Here is a 15159-nt window from a genome sequence, read left to right as displayed (position 1 = left end):
TAGCTTGGCGTAGACGGCCTCTTCCGCCTGGGCATCCGTAAGTAAACGGACACTCATGTCATTTTTTCGATAAATTTTGAGAGGTCCCACTCTCACCTGATTATCCTCCTGTTGATTGCAGGTTTCAAAACCAATCAAGGTTGATGTAACAAACTTTCTACAATTTTCTCAACCTCCCGCTGCTAACTCGGAGGTATGTTTTAGACTTAGGATAGTGGTTGTTATGCTAGATTGATTACAAAGCCATTTTACTGAAACCGATTTTTACATTATGTTTCACAGTGATCTTCATTGCACCACAACTGTGACATTCCACTATTGTAACGGAGGTATGTTTATAATGGGCCCATTTGAAATGGTGCCGATATAGTATGCTACCGACACTGAATCTTGTATTATATTCCACAGTGACGTATATCGCAATCCAACTGCCCACTGATCGCAACTTAATTCATGGTTGTCGTTCCTCAACACCTTTCCATGTAAGTGGTTTTGGTTTGCCTTAATATAACAAGGTCCCCGATGCTGAGACCGTAACTGGGGATCTCACATGTTCTTTGTTGAAGAATCCAAGAAATGTTGTCCTACCTATAACCCATGCCTTTAATCTGACTTGATTAATGGAGACTGAGGTTTAACTAATATCTTACCACTCGTCTTAACCCTTTAAGTTTTGATCTAAGTAGACAGTCGCAAATAACAGTACATCTGTCTGACGGTACTGTGAACCCACCCCTTTGCTTTGTTCTGATTCTATGTTGTCTCCTCTGTAGATATGGATTTGTACTCCTGAGATCGACCACGACAAATTGCGTGGCGGACCCTGTTTCCCGTTTTAGAGCCCAGCTGGGCCTTTACTCCATGGTAATTAATGATATTTAATATTACCACTTAAGAACAATTAATTTAATCCCTATTATGAACAACAGTGCCAATGCCTGTCTTCTAATTGTTTCAGAAAGAATTGCCCCACTGCTCCCCCTTCCCCTTGTAGATGTCCTGATGAAGACGCAGACAAAGGACTCAACATAGCCTGTAGATAGGGGTCGAAACGTCGACTGTTGTTTTCTTTCTTTTGGACTTCAGGCACATGCCCCCGATAATTCTGAATGTTGTATGTGACCGTTGAATGTCATTTGTTTATTAATTTCCAATGTACGCCTTTATTTTGGCTGTTTGTATTATAATTGCTACGAGTTTCTTTGCAAAATTGTAATGAGTATTTACTTGGAACTTTGTGTACTTTTCTTGACCTTACACTCCCTCGAGCACTCCCCCTCCCTCCCTTTCCTTCCTTCCCAACTTGGGGCTGGTATTTTATGTGATTGTTAATTGGCATATTGTTTTGGTATTGATTAATAAATGACAATACCACAAATAACCCTTGTTATTTGTTCGTAAATCTTGAAATTCTCAAGTGTATGTAGTTCTACAATACGCTTCCATTGCGGGGACACCCCTATATATGTACCGTCTAACGCCCAGGTCCCCGCGACTGCATGGGTTCAACCTCCCTTTTTGTAACGAATGAAGCCTCTAAGGCAGAACCAAATGAAGGTTCCAATCTAACAGAGAAGAAATATATTTTCTCAAGAGATTAACTATTTGACCAGCAATAAAATAAGCTCAGGGTCTCAAGAGAGGTAGAGGGGCATTAGATTTCAGAGAAGGACAGGAGCAAACCTGACTGACTAACTTAGCGATGTACAATTAAAACATAGCATGCAACTATCTGGAAACCCCTTACTGTTCTGATAAGCGTGGCTCAAATCCACCGAGTGACTTACCGCACTCACCTATAATTACCAAGTAAGAAGTCAGCCAGACAGTGGAGCAGAATAAACAAAGTATTTTATTAGGCCACAAACTACCATATGAGAGGGCCCTGTCCGACCTCACCCCTAGCAGTGCGCCGAGAGGACTGACTCATCTCATCACAGCAATACATTATAACATGGTACAGCAAAGTAAAACACGCCCATACTGGAAAAGTACTGGACCCCGGAGAGGGTGAACAATGGCCTCACACAATAGGCATCTGCACCTGCAATAGCAACATTTGGTTATCTCTGCCCAAGGCCGCGGAGCCTGGCCCCAGAATCTCCAGCGCATGAGAACATTACTGATTAGGTTTTTGTTATTAGTTTCGGTCACAGCTAGCTAAGAAACGAAAACTGCTGCGTTCAGGGTTTTTCCTATTCCTACGGGAGGGGGGATGAGCGAATGCAACTCGCACGCAGAGAGAAACACCCCAAAATGGTGGCACACAAGCTAAGCTAAGAAAACGGAATAACATCACACGCATAAATGAATAATGAGATGGAGAATATAAACGTAAATGCATAAATGAATACATCATTAGTTAGACACATTATGCTAACTCATAAATGTAAATGTAAGTGGGTGGGGCATCGGAAAATGAAACCTATCAGACCCTCCTTTTAGCATTATGTGGCTAACATGGGCGTAACCTTTATTAGCTAAAAGATAAGGTCTTTACACATCATGCTAGTGACAGGGAAAATATATCAATCAAAAACATCTTCATCAATAAGCATCAACCAGTGAACATCATGGAGCTCCATGTCATTAGAAACAGGATACTGGCGGGTCGGTCTTTTAGAAGATTGCAAATTACTGGCACACATGGAGCAACAAGGGGGAAGGCAATAAACACATAGACAACAAGTCAGCAATATACCCACTACTCCTACAACACCCATCAAAATCTTCCAGCCCCAAGAGGAGAAAACACCCCACAGCCATTTCTGTAGTGACCAAGTACCAGTGTCCTGATGAAGTTCAGTCGCTAATCTATGAAGTTTCTGTACAGCTAAGTTAACAGTGGGGGCCGAGTCAGGAATGTACACACAGCAAGACGTCCCGATGACGCGACAGGCTCCACCCCTATCAGCAAGAATGATGTCAAGCACCATCCGATTCTGAATCGTAAATAATCTCATAGCCTGCATCTCAACAGACATATTAGCTGCAATGTCTGCCTCAGTATTCACTACTTTCTCTATCACCCTTGACAGTCTCCGAATAGCCCTACTGTTAAATATGGGACCCCAGAACGGCAGTAGACCCTTAGAAAAGTCTGTCCATTGCTGCAAAGAAGTATCAGTCTGATCCACATCCTCAACTTGGAGTGCCCTCCTTTGACGCTGTCCAGGCATTATAGCAAACCGACGATGAGTCTTATGATAGTCTGAGGGTGCTACATAGACAGGAGGAAGCAGGTAAGCCAGATAGCAGACCCCACTCCAACCCTCAGGCAACCACAGGTATCCATTATCTCCACAAACAAAGTAAATATTCGGGGGAGTGATCAAAGAAGGACTAAGGAGCAAGCGAATCGAAGCAGTCACATTGCAAGAACTGTTCCCAACCTTTATAGTGCCCCTCCCCAGGATACAGAAGAATGGTGAGGGCCCAACAACTGCCAGGGGCACCAAAGAATGACTACTACCATTTGTCGCAGGAGGGTGTCTATAAGCCAGAGAAGAGTTCAACTGTAGAAAACTCTCCCTAACTTTGTCAGTGTTGTTAGGAGTCACAAATCGTCCCACTTTCTTTGAGCATGTTTCCAGAAATGTCTGATCGAAACGTCCGTCAGTAAACAACTGTCCAAGAGAAGGGGTGGGCATAGGGCGTGCTCGCATTGTCAAAGTAGATCCTTTACTAGGTAATCGAGGATCTAGAAAATCAGATTGTTGAAAGAATTTCACCATGCCAATTAAAGTGTACCATCCCACACAACTATTTACAGGAGTTAAAGGGAGTGCCAGCAATCTATCCATTTTATAGGCAGCAGAAGGTAGCAACCCACAAACCCAACAATCTGTCACATTATACACAGCATGGGCATGATGTAGAGTCTTGATAAAAACATTATCACGGTAACCTTTTCGCAAACATTGTTCACCATAATCAACAGTAACCATATTGTGCTCGGGAAGGGCAGAAGGGATAGGGATAAACAAATGAACAGGATAGGCTTTGTCTAGGAAAAACAGTATTCCAAGAATTATTAGAAATACAATAATGAATATCACAATGGCCACAATCTTTCCTTTTTGTGACAGAGCGAGCCATGGAGAGTCGGGTTCTGGTCTACGAGGAGCTGTAAAAGGCTGCTCCTCCTCAGGAATGGGACGGCCAAAGGGGTACATGTTTCCTAACTAAAAGTCCAAAACTAAACAAAAAAAAATAATTAAACAGTCACAGTCACACCGAAGCCGGCCAGGGCGTTCTTCACCCTCAGAAGGGATCTTCTCCCTGTGTCCGTTAAAGCCTCACAGACAGGCTTACATTGTTCGTTCCCTAATCCCACGATGGAGTCGCACAGCTTTTGCAACTCAGGAGCACTTAATCTGGCCCAGGCGCAATCCTAGTGTCCCATCTGACAATGTCTCGACAGTGCACCAGGGCTCTTACCAGCAGTCCGTCCCTAACACTTAACTATTCTTCAGCACAGCTCTCTTCTAAGTCCCTATCTCAGCCCTTCTTCCAGTGCTCAGTTCTCCTTCCTTCCCTTCCTGGGCCGCAGATTATAACGAGTGCTCCCTCGCACCTCTGGATCTGTGAACAGAATGGGGGGCTCAATGGCAGGGGACTTATCCGCTGATATTTGCTCACTGTGATCAGGAGAGGCATCACCACTTGCAATCAGAGCCGGCCTCTCATCTCTTTGATCCGGCTCCTCACCCCTCAACAAAGCATCCGAGAAGGGTATGTACCGCGGAACTACTTCACATTCGTCATCAGCGATGCTGTTTCTCACCCATTCGTCACATGGCAGTGGCAGTGGGACGCGCTTCACGTGGGACGCATGTGTCCAGGCCTTGCGGCCCTGGATCCGGAGTGCGGTGCGGGTGGTGAGGAGAACTTGGCTCGGCTCCGACCAACTTGGATCCAAGCAGGACTTCCGCTGGTGCTTCTTAATGACAACCCAGTACCCAGGTTGTATAGTGTGTCCTTTTCCCTCCGGCCGCGGCTTCAGGGTGTCTGCTACCTGCTGATGAACAGAACGGAGATCTTTAGTCAAAGCATACAGGTAATCTATCAACAAAGGGTATTCTATTTACGAGAAACATTTAGGTCTAGGGACACCCCACACGTTGGCCGGACGGCTGAAAATGACCTCGTGGGGTGAGACACCTGTCGTGGAATTGACTGTCACTCTAGTGGAAAGCAAAGCCAGGGGGAGTGCATCTGGCCAGCGTAACCCTGTACTCTCTTGTATCTTGGCCATTTTTAACTTCAGAGTCCCGTTGAACCTCTCTACCAAACCCGCAGCCTGGGGGTGTCGTGCTGCATGAAATTTCTGTGATATCTGTAGTCCCTTACATATCTGTGTCATCAATTTGGCATTAAAAGATGTGCCGTTGTCACTCCAGATCACACGGGGCAATCCGTAGCGAGAGAAATATTCCTTTATCAACATCTTAGCTGTTGAGATAGCCGTGCAATCCTTAGTTGGGAAAGCCTCCACCCACCTACTAAAGGAGTATACCACCACCAGGACGTACTTAAGGTTATTGACTCTCTCCATTTCAATATAATCCATTTGGATCACTTCAAAAGGAAAAGAAGGAGGAGCAAAATTGCCAACCGGAACAGGTGTTCCCTATCCAGGATTATGTCTTAAACAAACCATGCACTGCTGCACTAAATGGGTTGCCATCTTGGAAATGTTCTTATTACTCCACACTGGGTCCAGTAATTTACATATTCCTTTCGCACTAATATGAGCTGGCCCATGAGCCATTGTCACCACTGGGAGGACATATGCGTCCAGGAGTAACCATCGTCTTTTGTCTGACACATCCGTACTAACACTCATCCAAGTCCAACCGTCCCCCACCATCCTTCCATGTCCTCAACTCATCCTCAGTCGATTTTTCTTGTATGTTCCGCACACTTTGTACAGTATTCATGAACATATCAACGTCCGGTACCCACCTAGCTGGTCCTGCCACAAACATTTGTGGGAGTTTTGTCCTAGCTGTCTCCTTAGCTGTCTGATCTGCAAATGCATTGCCCCGTCCTACATCATCCACCACCGCTTTGTGTGCACTACATTTGATCACAGCCAGTCGCCTGGGAAGCATCAATGCTGTCAATAGTCATAATATCAACGGACCATTCTGGATCCTTTGTCCGTGTGATGTCAAAAACCCTCTCTCTGCCCACAGTCGCCCATAGCTATGAGCCACGCCGAAGGCATATTGGCTGTCAGTGTAAATATTCACGTCCAGTCCTTCACTCAATTCACACGCTCGCATCAATGCTATTATTTCTGCAGCTTGGGCTGAGTGGTACGGGACCCTAGAAGTCTCCACCACTGTTTTCAATGTTGTGACTGCGTATGCTGCAGTTGAGGTACCATCCGCAAGTTTAAAACAGAAACCATCAACATACAGCTCCCCGTCGGGATCATTTAGGGGGGTGTCCATTAAATCTGTCCTTCCCTTCGTCTCCTCCTCTGTCTGAAACAAACAATCATGGACTTCATCGTCCTTTTCATCTAAAGGGATGGGTAGCAACATGGCTGGGTTCAAAGTGACACATCTTTTAATCGTAACATGGGGTGCGAGTAATGTGAGCTCATAACCAGTAAGACGAGCACTAGTTAAATGCTGCGTCTGCGTTTTGTTTAATAAAGTGTCCACAGCATGCGGTACCATTACTGTGAGATCAGAACCCAGCACGAGCCCTGCCGATTGTCTAATTGAGACCGCAGCAGCCGCTGTAGTCCTTAGACAGCTCGGCAACGCTCTCGCCACATTGTCAAGCATAGCAGAAAAATAAGCGCAAGGTCTCTGTTTCCCTCCAAAACATTGAGCTAGGACAGACAACGCGCAACCTTCCGTCTCATGTACATAAAGCACAAAAGGCTTCTGGTAATCAGGAGTTCCCAAATCAGGTGCAGAACACAAAGCAGTTTTTAGTGACTCAAAAGCTTCTTGACATACTGGAGTCCAGGGTAGGGGTTTGCGCACCTCCTTAGTAGTCAGATACAGAAGGAGTTTGGTTAGTAAGGCATAATTGGGTATCCACTGGCGACAATACGAGCTTATGCCCAAAAACGCGCGCACCTCTCGCTTCGTGTTAGGTACAGCCATGTTTGTTATCGCCTTGATGCGCTCCGGTGTCACCCTCCTCCCCTCCTTCGATAGGAGATGACCTAAGTAGGTAACCTCCTGTCGACAGTATTGAAATTTAGAAAGGGACACTTTGTGTCCATTTCGAGCCAAATGGTGCAACAATTTAACCATGGCATCTCGACACCCATCTTCTGTGTCAGACGCTATTAAAAGATCATCTACATAATGCAGTAAAACATTGCCCTCGGGGAGTTCCAAATCATCCAATTGAGCCTTCAAAGCCTGACTGTAAATGCTGGGGCTCTCGGTATAGCCTTGAGGAATTCTACAAAATCTGAAGCTGCGGCCAGCCAATGAGAATCCGAAAAGATGACGGCTGTCAGGGTGTACCGGGATACCAAAGAAAGCATTTTTCAAATCCAAAACAGAGAAATATCTGGCGGTGGGAGTGATCATTGTCAAAATCGTTGTAATGTCAGAGACCACCGGATATTGGGGTTCAACCACCTTATTAATGTGGCGTAAATCAATCACGAAACGATAAACATCAGGTGCACCATCACCTGCATCAGCAGAGGGACTTTTAAGAATCGGGAGAATGGGGCTATTACAAATGTTAGAGACCGTCTCTTCCACTACACCCGGCCGTATCAAATCCTGTATTATTTGTAGCAAAGCTGTTTCACCATCCCAAGATATTTTATACTGCGGTATTCAGGGCAATCGAGCTCCCTCCTGAGGTAATTGACATTTTTATGGTCAGGTATGTCCCCTAACGTGTACCCCAACGTCTCCATGTACGAGTTTAAAGTGCATGTAACTTCCCTCCGCAACCGAATCTGGAAACGCAAATACATTTGCGTTCAACGTTAACATGTCCTCTATCAGATCCACCATGAATGGATTGATAATTCAGTTCCTAAGTATGCCTTGCCAACGTCTTTACGTGGTGCACTCTCTCGTTCTTCCTGGCTCTGCAGAGCTAGGCCCTGAATTCTGCCTTCGAGTCATTTTCTGTCTCTGCCTCTGAAAGCTGCAGCATGGAGATGCATCCCTGACCTCTGCCTTACTTCCTGCCAAGCGAAGCGGTGCCTGGCCCGGCCTGGCCAGCCTGCCAAAACAGTATTTTGCCTTCAAGTTATCAGCATAGCCAGTTCAGCCTCCTCGAAAACACATTCCAGTCTAGTGATATAGGTAAACATATCCCCGGCTGCAGAGCAAAGGGCCAAGCCTTCCTGTCTCCTTCATGTAATTCATTGCTCCCGTTACCATGGTAGGCCCATGGCCCCGTGCATTGCACGTAGACACATATGCATTCAGTATAGTATAGCCTCTGCCCGAGAGACCTTTTACTTCAGATTAAACATCCCCAAACACAAGATAATCGACATGTTATAGGAACAGGTCGATCTGACATGCCAGACTTCTGTCTCTTCCACTAGTGCTAAAGTCAAGCCCCCAGCTTTCTCCAGTTCCACGTCAATCACACGTCATTCTAACTGCGCGCGCACCCTGGTCTTAGGTTTCAGCTGACTCTGCAAAATCCTCTATGCACCCACCCACTTATGACACGTTTCTGTGACGTTTTCAGCACACACGTCCGTGCACACCCCTGTACACGCCTTTTTGCTACGCACATGTGTTCTTATCATATTCTTTTCACTTGTCACGCCTACTGTATCCATCGCCACTGTACAGCTTTACTATATATGTCATGTACTGTTAATAAATCGTTGACATCTTTTTGCCATCATTGCATATACCCCCGAACCCTTGTATTGATGGAATTGATTTCCATGGCTCGAGCCATCCCGATTAAAGCCTGTATGACTCAGACACCACGGACTCTGCCTCTCATTTGATTGAGCTATTCATTTTCTTGTCAGTAATTATATGGAAAAATTGTTAGGTAAATTATATTTACCACATAATTTGGCGCCCGAACAGGGACCCCTCCCCCACCCCACGCGCCGGCGATGCGTCGCAGGCCTTGCCCCCTGCCACAGCCGTGACGGACTCCTATGCGCATCTGCAGGTTTTCCTGTATCTCCCTCAGGCCTACGGTGGAGACGGAGACTGCGGCCGACATCCAGACGAGGCGGTGAGGAGTGCGGAGGATCCCGACCAGAGCCCAGCCGAGAGAGCAGTGTCCGAGGTGTCCAGAGGCCCACCTGTCCGAAGCGTCGAGGCGCATGCGTAGTGCACAGCAGCAGTGACGTTGTAGCAGTCAAGTCCAGTCGAGTTTCCGAGGCCTTCCGTTCCGTGCTTCCCGGTGAGTACCGTTGCTGGGGACACATCAAGACGGGTGCATTAATTTGTATCCGGTCAAGACGGGTTTGGGTACACAGATCCGGTCTGTACTGTTTTAGCAGTGCATCTGTACTGTTTAGCAGTGCATCTAGTAATACAACGATTCAGTGGTCTAGTATTGTTGTTATAGAATGTATTAGTCAGTATATGTTCGATATGTTTCAATGTGTTTAATGCCGTGGTACGAGTGATTGTTTGCATTTCATTATTGTGCTTATTGTGTTTGTGTCCAGAGTAAAGGAACCATGCCGTTATTCTCAAAGTTACGACAAATAGGAACTAGGAAAGGGATACTCGAGGAAGCAGTTCCAGTCCCACCTAGGGACACTCCAGGTCATTTTATGTACCACAAGCATGGCTTAGATGCCATACTGTACTTAGATTTATGGGTGGATTATACGAAGGACCTAGAAGAGAAACAGAGATGGCCCGTTACAGGGACATGGGATGCCGAGTGCATCATGAGAGTAGAAGAAGCGTTGTGGAAAAAGAAAGCCAGACAATCACAGAAAGATGCCATAGAATTGTGGCGTAAAGAATCGCATAGACGGACAGAAAAAGAACTCAGAAAGGCAGAGAAAAGTAGAGAGGATTCCGACAAAGCTAGAGAAAAAGAACTACTAGAGGAAGGAGAGCGAGTCAGCATAGAACAACATGACCGACAGAGAAACGCCCTTATAACAGGACTGTATCCAGTTCTAGCCGAGGGCCTGCCAAAAGCGACCCCGGAAATACCAAATGATCTGCCACCTCCATTGGTTCCGACTAAAGTACGTCATAAAAAGACCGCAGCAGACATTTTCCTTTCTTCTTATTTAGATGATGTAGCTCCCGCATATACCAATGTACCCGTACGACCTGCTAATAATAACAATCTGCCACAGCATATTCCTGCTGATCAAGCCACGACCCCTCCGCGTCACCAAATTCCCGCACCTGTTGTCACTTCCCCTACTGTCCCCCCTACTACTGGTCCTCATAACCCTTTTGCTACTGATGCGACTCAGAGGCAGTCGTCCCCGTTAAATATACCTTTCCCACACCCAATGACGTCAAGTCATGCTCATGGTTCTGCTTCAGGAGGTGCTTCAGGAGGTCCCTATCACACTCCGCCACAAGTACATCGATTGACAATGAGAGAATTAGCAATGCAGCGTACACCTAAAGCAAGCCCAGCTGAAAAGCTCAAACAAACAATTGGAGATTGTAGATACGATCCTGTCCCTGGCAAGCAAGGGGACCTGTTGTTAGCATCATTACGTTTGAGACGTGTTACAGATTACTTAAGGACATTACCAGAAATGCCAGAACATCTAGACAAAATATATCATTTTATTCGATCGGGGGAGGGTCCAGAATGTGTTCGTGAAGGCATGGAATATCAGAAAGTCGAGACTCAAGGGTTAATATTGCGATTTTTGATTAATTGTTTGATAAGGGAACAAGATCAGCCAGGCTATTCTCAAAAAGAAATGGAAGGATTGACAAAATGGAGTCAGAATATTGCAGACTGTAAGCATGACAAAGAGAAATGTATAGATGCCATGTCCAGAAAGATCCGTAAAGTAATAGTGGCCATACATGCCCGACGAAAAGCTGATAAAACGCCCGAGTCAGACGAAAGGGAATCCTCAGAGGAGGAAGAACCAGTGAATCCAGCAGCTACTCAAGACACGATAGCTTACGTAGGTAGAGCGAAACTCCCTAAACAGTACTCTTCTGATAGACTTTTCGACAGACCCATTCGTCCAGAAAGCAGGAAACGTTTTCTTTCCCCGATACCAGAGCAATGTTCTCTTGAACATATTTTCCAAGTCACTGATAAAATCCTGAAAGAAAGAGTAGGTTATCATGAACTCAATACCTTACGTGATCAGGAACTAGCCCGGTCAGCAGTCCAATGGGCCGGGGATGACAGTATATATAAGGATGATTTAGTAGTGCAAACATTTTTAAGTCTTACTCCAGAAGAACAGCGACTAGCTGGTATATACATGACCCAACATCTTATTGTACAGTATGAAAACCAGCTATCTGACCCAGGTCCATTGTATAATCTATTGCAAGACTTACTCCTGAATAGATGGAGAGGCTTAGGTACTGATTTGATTAATGTGATTCTCGAACAACGCCATAAATACAGAACATTTTTGACATCACGTCTTGTTTCCGCTCCACCCCCAGTAAACCATCCTTTTCACCTAGACAGACAGAACCCTTTACGAGAAGTAGATCCAATACGGAAACCAGATGATACACTTGAACGCGTATTTGTATACACGCCCATAACTAAAATGGAATTATTAGAAATGAAGAAAATAGTGCCTAGTCATGATAAAGATCCAGCAGGGTTTCACCGTGAAATAAAAGACATGTTACTCATGGGAGATTATACATATCCCGATATTATGAAAATATTAAAAGTATTATTGCCTGCCGGTGTTTACGAGAAACTCAAAGAAAAAGAATGGGAGGTGGGAGATAAAAAGATTAATTGGACTGAATTAGAGAACGAAGAAACAGGACGAACCCCAGGTTTAGGCCTTGGGGACAAAACTAAAGCATTACCAGGATTATTAGTACAGGTTTTGCCAAGATTGTTTACAACTAAAAAGGAGGACTGGGATGCGATCTCAGCCTGCAAACAGAAACACGACGAAGACACTAGTGATTTTTATTCTAGATTCGAGAAATGTTTCATTATTAATAGTGGCCTGAAAACAAGTAGCGAGTCTTACCCACACCTATTTGTGACCAAATTAGTCGAGAATTCATTACCCCAGGTTAAGAATAGAGTATTGAAGGTCGAGAGCACATGGCAAGCAAATACGCCTTCCCAAATGTTACAGTATCACCAGAATAGAATCAGGGAGGAACATGATCACGAACAGAGGCGTATGAAAGACACGAAAATGAAAGTGCTAGTTGCTCAGTCAGTTCCAGCCAATGGTCAGAAAAGGGGTACGACACAGTCCAATAATTCGACGGCTCCTGTTAAAGGGACATGCAACTATTGTAAACAGCCAGGTCACTATGTAAACGAGTGTGCAGTTCTAAAACACAATATAGCCACAGGTAAAACTAAAGAGAGACCACGTCCCCCTAGACAGGACCAGGTCCAACAACATGGTCCGCAAAATGTGCAGCCTATGCAGGCTCCACAACAGACCGTAGCGGTGCCACAACCCCAGCCCATTGCCGCCACACAACATGTTACACAGCAGATGTACCAGTATGCACAATCCGATTACCCCGATTATCAACAGTACACATGAAACAGCCTAGAGAGGGAGGTTGGCTTGCCTCTTATTGAGGTTCCTGTAGATCAAGAGGGTCCTTATGTACATAGTCAGGTATTAGGAAAGGATAGAAAGTTTTTGATTGACACAGGGGCAAGCAGGACTACCATCAGTCATGACGAGGTTCCAGGGGCACCCCTCTCAGGCTCACAGAATGTTTCCCTTGGATTTTCAGGAAAGCCTATTGTTAATGAAGTATCGAAACCCGTTCCTCTTGCAGTTGGTCCATTATCCCGTACTACAGATTTATTGCTCACGAAATCATGTCCAGAAAACTTGCTCGGTATCAAAACACTGAAAGCTCTAGGAGCTGTTATTTGTTGTTCTCCGGAAGGAATAAGGTTGTTCCTTCGTGATTTTAAGGGACATTATGTATTGAGAGATTTTGATCCCAGGTTACAGAACGTACCTGCACATTTATGGGCACAAGGCCCCACTGATGTAGGTTGTATGCACATTACACCATACCGTGTTACACTCAAGCCAGAAGTTGTACTGCCACGAATCCGACAATACAAGTTACCACCTGATGCTGTAGTGGCTTTACTGAAAATCATTGACGAGCTGATTGCACAAGGAGTGGTTGTAGAAACCGACTCCAATGTTTGTAATTCCCCTATCATTCCGATTCTTAAACGCTCTGATCCGAATACACCTCCAGTTTATCGATTGGTGATCGATTTACGAGAATTTAATAAATGTATTGTACCACAGTATCCAGTGGTCCCAGATATCTCTTCATTATTGACAGCTATTGATTCAGAGGCGACGTTCTTTACTGTAATTGATCTCAAGAACGCCTTCTTTAGTGTCCCCATTGATCCGGAAAGCCAATACCTTTTCAGATTCTGTTTAAATGGCCGTAGCTTCAAATTTGCACGCGCCCCTCAAGGATTCACAGAAAGCCCCAGCATCTACAGCCAAGCATTGAAGAGACAACTTGATAGTATTCACATGCCTCCTAACACTGCCCTACTCCAATACGTCGATGATCTATTGATCACCGCCCGAAGTGAACAAGAATGTGAACATGCATCACTGACAGTTTTGTATTTTCTGGCAGACAAGGGACACAAGGTGTCTCCTTCGAAGTTACAATTCTGTGCCCAGCAAGTGGTGTACCTTGGGCACTTGCTGTCCAAGTGGGGTAGGCAGCTGACACCTGATCGCATCCAGTTAATAGCACATCTTCCACAACCCAAGACACAGAAGGAAGTACGAGCCTTTATTGGACTCACTTCTTATTGCAGACAATGGATTCCCCAATATGCATTTCTAGCTAAACCACTTATACAGTTGACAACACAGGAGGCAGCGTCTTCGTCTGTTCTCCCATGGACTCAGGAACATACACAAGCTTTTAACGAATTAAAGAAAGCCTTATGTCAAGCACCTGTTTTAGCGACACCATGTTACAGCAAACCTTTTACACTTTTTGTCACAGAATGCGATGGCACAGCGTTATCGGTTCTCACTCAGGTTCAAGCAGATAAACACAGACCGTGTGCTTATTTTTCAAGTACATTGGATCCAGTAGCCCAGGCCTTGCCTGCGTGTTTAAAGTCAGTTGCAGCAACAGCTCTAGCAATAAGACAAAGTGACTCCATTGTTTTGGGACATCAATTGACAGTACAGGTTCCACATTCTGTGGAAGTTTTCCTAAATAGAACACAGACTCAACACTTGACTATAGCACGACTGACAGGTTATGAATTGACATTGTTCCAACCACACATAGAAATACGACGCTGCAATACACTAAATCCTGCTACACTTTTACCGTCAAACACGACAGATCCTACACCACATGACTGCGTGGATGTCATTAATACAATCACGAAGCCCAGACAAGACTTGACAGACGTTGCATTACCCGACCTCGACCTGACACTTTATGTGGATGGTTCATGTATGAGAACAAGTACAGGAGAGCTAGTGGCCGCATATGCAGTGACCACTGAAACTGAAGTTATAGAAACACATCGCATTGACACCCTGTCAGCTCAAGCAGCAGAGCTTATTGCTCTGACCCAAGCCTGTATACGAGCCAAGAACCTTAAAGTAAACATATACACAGATTCACGTTATGCATTTGGAGTCGTACACGACTTCGGTGTTCTCTGGCAAGAAAGAGGTTTCTTGACCTCTCACGGAGCCAAAATCCAGCATGGCCCCCTCATTCAAGCTCTGTTGGAAGCAATACATTTGCCTACAGCCATAGCCATCATGAAGTGCAAAGCACATAAAAAAGTTACTGACACTATTTCCCAGGGTAACGACCTGGCAGATCGAACAGCGAAACATACAGCACAGACTCATACTGATACGACTGATATGACAAAGACTGACGTATCTTCACTGACACATTGCATGACAGTCAGAGATCCTACACAAGATGTCATCGACATACAGACACATGCTACTTCAGATGAAATAAA

The 15159-nt window shown here is 45.2% G+C and overlaps 1 protein-coding gene across 1 annotated transcript; it reads right to left on the bottom strand.

Moving 5' to 3' along the window:
• Positions 1–2528: 2528 nt before the first annotated feature.
• LOC147718540 (uncharacterized) lies at positions 2529–4175 on the bottom strand. Its single transcript, XM_086967207.1, has one exon. The coding sequence runs from the start codon at positions 4173–4175 to the stop codon at positions 2529–2531; it is 1647 nt and encodes a 548-aa protein (XP_086823333.1).
• Between the last annotated feature and the right edge of the window lie 10984 nt (positions 4176–15159).

This window comes from Lissotriton vulgaris, chromosome 4_1 (genome assembly GCF_964263255.1).
Source record: "Lissotriton vulgaris chromosome 4_1, aLisVul1.2, whole genome shotgun sequence".
NCBI lineage: Eukaryota > Metazoa > Chordata > Amphibia > Caudata > Salamandridae > Lissotriton > Lissotriton vulgaris.
Note: the sequence above shows the minus strand (reverse complement) of the source record. Positions and strands in the feature narration are given on the sequence as shown.